General features: G+C 46.7%; 1 protein-coding gene across 30 annotated transcripts in view; it reads right to left on the minus strand.

Annotated features, from left to right (window-relative positions):
- Dock9 (dedicator of cytokinesis 9) overlaps positions 1-4,752 on the minus strand; it is a 269,590-nt gene that overhangs the window by 115,950 nt on the left and 148,888 nt on the right. For all 30 annotated transcript variants that reach the window (XR_004116337.1, XM_031362315.1, XM_031362308.1 and 27 more), the window contains exon 8: positions 423-597. Coding sequence is in view for 29 of the 30 variants with exons in the window: in XM_031362315.1 (XP_031218175.1) it covers positions 423-597 (175 nt within the window). In the remaining variant the exon portion in view is untranslated. The remainder of the gene's footprint in view (positions 1-422; positions 598-4,752) is intronic.

A 4,752-nucleotide genomic window follows, 5' to 3' on the forward strand; every position in this document is an offset into this window, starting at 1 on the left:
GTTCCTGTTACACACTTCCCACCACGAGTGTGATTGCTCCTGTTACACACTTCCCACCACGAGTGTGATTGCTCCTGTTACACACTTCCCACACAACCCCATCAAGATACTAGCTCTTTTTTGTTGGTTTTCTGAGACAGGGCCATTATGTGGCTCCAGTTGACCGGAAACTCCCTGAACAGTTGATTGGGCTACCTCAAAACCCATGCCTCTTGCCTCTGCTACCCAAGTGCTGGGATTACAGCCAACACCCATGTCTGGCTTCAGGGAAGTAAAATCTAATGTGACAGAAACCTTTGCTGACAGACTGTGAAAGGCTCACATCTTCCTATCTCTCATGGACCTTTACAGTTCTTCTTTTTCCTGGGGAAAGCAAGAGTGGACACCCAGTATGTGCACTGAGGGAAACTCCACCTACCCACCTTCATGAGAGTCCCCGTTTCGCTTTTCTTGCATTGCGGCCTCGAAGTTGAGCTGGAGGATCTTGTTGAGAACTGTGACCCACTCCTCCATCTCTGCCTCGCTGTCTGCGGCCAGAAGGTAACTGCTTTTATCCTGCATCTTGAGCTCAAAAGCAAAGCGCCTGACTCTGTTGTTCTGAGGTAGAAACCGGGGAAAGAGACGTTGGATAGAAACCGGTAGAAACATTGTTGGGAAGCTGCTCAAGATAATCTCCCCTACTTGTTAATCGTGCTATCTTATTCGCTCTCTGATGCTCCATCAAAACCACAAACTCCCTCCTAGACAGCCCTCCTCACAGGCCAGCTCCTCTGCTTTTAACCTCATTTGATTAATTGTCTGTCTTTTAAAACTATGTATTTAGTTTACATATTTGATTTGATTGCATGTGTGCAAGTACACCATACGTGTGGCTTGTCTTGGTCACAAGAGACCAGCAGATCCCCTGGTACTGGAGCTACAGATGGTTGTGAGCCAGCATGGGGGTGCTGGGAATGGAAACCTGGGTCACCTGCAAAGGCAGCGCATGCTGGGGCTGGAGCAATGGCTAAGGGCATTTGCTGCTCTCTCTCTTTAATCTTTAGATTTATTTTTATTATTTTAAACTGTATTTCCATGTGTATGTGCAGATGAGTGCAGGTGCGTTGGAAGCATCACGCCCATGGGGCTGGAGTTACAGGCATTAGGAGCTGATTGACGTGCTGGGAAACAAGCCTGTGCTCTTAGCCACTGAGTCACCCACCTTTCAGGCCTCCTTACCGGTTTCATGTATTTAGTTTATATATTATCTGTCCCCTGCGATGGACAGAGATCCCTCAAGGACAGAGGATGCTCATTCTCTTTGCTCAATGTTACATCCATAATCTTTGAAGTTTAAAAAATAGCCACATCGATGAAATTTCACATATAAATGTTATATTCAATTCCTTTTTTAAAAATTCAAGTTGTGCTCCACCGTTGCCTCCCCCAAAGCTAAGTTCTATCTACCAATCCGTCAAGCTTACTTATCTGGAACCTTTTCACCATTTGTTAATCCTAAAATGTATGTGGACTTTTGTTGCCAGTTTGCATGTGCATTATGGGCTAGAAGATGAACAAGTGTGATGCTCACATCTGTCCATCTCTCTTTGCTCAGGGGCTCTTCTACATACTGCACTGTTTGCAGCAGCCTGGCCTCCTCCTACCACATGTCAGAGGAATAGTTATAGGTCAGATATCTCCAGACACTGACAAGCATGTCCTGGAGACAAACACCCTAGACCCATCACACTAGACAGACTCATCTCTGAAGAGTCCACACAGGCTGAAGAAAGAGACGTCATAGCTCCCACTGACTGCTGTGTGGGCAGAAGGCCCCAACACCCACTGAAATCTCAGCCAGTTATACGCAGTTTGAGGACACTTCTCAGTGTAGTGCCCAGGTACAAGGTGACCCTCCCAAAGGCCCGTCATTTCTGTAGCTGTTTTTAGAAGCCTGAAGCTAAGTGCTTCTCTGGGCAAGGCTATAAAACTACTTTGCACAGAACATCTGCCACCAGCTCAGTAAGTGCCACTTACTGGGAATGGACTCCTTCCCATGACAAAAAAAGCTAAAAAGTAAATATCCCAAGGTATTTTTCTTTTCCAAAACCACTTAAATCACAACTTTCTGTTTCTGTTTCTGTTGGAAACAGGAACTCATGTAAGGCAGGCTGGCCTCAAACTCCCTGTGTAGCCAGAAAAGACTTCAAACTCTGGGACTTCTTGCCTCCACCTCCCAAGGGCTAGGATCCCAGGTATGGGAGACTACAGGTGACTACAGGTGTGTGCTACTTCTGATGGGCTTGAATTACAATTTGATGCTCAGCTTCAGAACAGGCAAGGATACAAAGGAAATTTTACTATTTTGGAGACATATGAGGTTTAGCAAACAAGAAATGCTATGAGCTACACACACAAAAAGAATCTGAAGGAAGAAGTAGGCATTGAGGTCAGACCTCGGGGTCTGAAATATACCCAAGAGGCTAGAGGCTCAATGAGGGCTATCCAGCTACAAACATCTGCACACTGTGCCCCAGACACAAAACAAGACACTCCTGTCAAACAAAACGAATTACTTCCTACTTCAAAATGAGGTTGGAAAAAATGCATCTAGCTTTGCTTTCAACTATGCCAGAAAAATCAGCTGAAAAAGTTACTCCAAAGTCTCCCAACTTCACAAAACCAAAGCTGAGGCTTGGGAACCTGACACAGGAAACCCACTGACTGTCATTGAACCACGAACCGCTCTGATACTTCTTATTCACAATGTTAGTCAGCGTGCTTTGATAAACTTTGATTTACGTTGTTATTCACACTGGCAGCTTCAAGCAGAGGAGGGGCTGCTGGCTAAGGAAGCTCCCGGCTGATTGGCAGCTGGCTGAAGATACTTTTTCAGGGAATGTGAAGTCACACCACAGTCTTGATCTAAGGCTCAGATACAGGTCCACTGTCTGTGCTCTGGATCCTTCCCTGTGGCTCATAGGTTTCCAATAGTTAGAGATGCTAAGATCTAACTGAAATCCTGTGTTTTGAAAAGCCAGCAGTGCTCATCTGGCTTCATTAGCTGGGGCAGGTGATTTTTTCTACCTTAGGTGCCTGGCAGGCAACCCTGTCCCAGTCCCCAGTGTCATTCCTGTTGCACTTCCAGTCTCTCTGGCCACTTACTTTCATTCTGGGGACTTCTGACCTGGATGAAGCCTAATTGTTGGAGCACTGAACAAAACAGATGAAAACACTACTCTTGAATAAGGGTAGAGTCAATGTGGCTGTGAGTCCCAGCAGAGGAAAAATCAATGGAGAACACCTGACTTTGGCATCAGTCTGGGCCCCAGAACAGAGACGCAAACAGGGTCTGCCATTTTGCCAAAGCTCATGAAGACTGGAAGACAGGACACATAGGGAAGCCTCTTGAATGAGATGCAGGTGAAAGATAATGGGCGGACAGACAGACAGACAGACAGTGGTGGAATTCTCTAAGTCCCACACCTGTTACATCTAGTTTCTACATGCCTATCCGCCTTAACAAAAAAGTTTGCCAACTAACAAATCAAGACAAATCAAGACACAGCAACCTAAACTTCTGGAAATGCAAGACAAGATCAGGGGCCAGTGAGACTGCTCAGTAGGTAAAAGCATTCACCTCACAAGTCTGGCGACCTGAATTTGTTCCCAGACCCCATGTCGGGGTGGAAGGAGGAACCAATTCTACCAAGTTCTTTTTTGACATTCACATGCTTTGTATGGAATTCACTACCACCTCTGCGATCCCCTCCTACAACAAATCAGTAATTCTCTTTTTAATTATAGAGAGGTGACCATAAAAATCAGAGAGTGAAAGCTGCAGCAGACACCCCTAAACACAATGAAGTTGAGAAGACACTGACACTCCTGATGTTTCTGAGGTCAAGGACTTTTGGGATTCCAAAATAACTAAATAACTGGCCAAATAAATAAATAAGCAAGAAAGCAAGCCAAGTACAACTAGAATAAAAGGTATTTGCAGACAGAGTAACTCAAAAAGTTGCCAACCATTCTGTATTGAGTCTCCTTGGCAGATACTAGAAGGGTCTCCTCCAAAATAAAAATTAAAGAAAATCACAACAATAACAACAAACAGAAGAGGAGAGCAGGGGCTGGAGATGTCGGTCCGTTAAGGTAGAGTGCTCATCCAGCATGCCTGAGGCCCAGGGCTGGATCCCCAGCAGTACACAAGGGTACATGGTTGCCTGCTTCTCACAGCAGCACCTGAGAGGCAGAAGCAGGAGGATTAGAAGGTCCAGGTCACCTTTTACTTGTTTTGAAGCCAGCCTAGACTCCACGAGACCCTGTATATAAAGGAGCACAGCAAGAGGATCCTGGAAGCAGAGTCCTAAACAGTGAGGACATCATCAGTCTAGGATGGAACAGAATGACGGTCCTGCCTTCCAGCACAGGAGCCATGGATAAAGAGTAAGGTGTCAGCACCTGCTATCAAAGAAGCTGGAAATGACTGCTTCAGGCATGCAGGGGTGCAGGGGTACAGGCGTGAAGGGGCTATAGGGGTGCAGGCATGTAGGGCTATAGGGGTGCAGGTGTGCAGGGCTATAGGGGTGCAGGACTATAGGGGTGCAGGCATGCAGGGCTATAGGGGTACAGAGCTATAGGGGTGCAGGTGTGCAGGGCTATAGGGCTGCAGGGCTATGGGGGTGCAGGGGTGCAGGCCTATAGGGTACAGGGCTATAGGGGTACAGGGGTGCGGGGCTATTGGGGTGCAGGGCTATAGGGGTGCGGGGC

This window comes from Mastomys coucha, unplaced genomic scaffold, assembly GCF_008632895.1.
Source record: "Mastomys coucha isolate ucsf_1 unplaced genomic scaffold, UCSF_Mcou_1 pScaffold9, whole genome shotgun sequence".
Classification (NCBI taxonomy): Eukaryota; Metazoa; Chordata; class Mammalia; order Rodentia; family Muridae; genus Mastomys; species Mastomys coucha.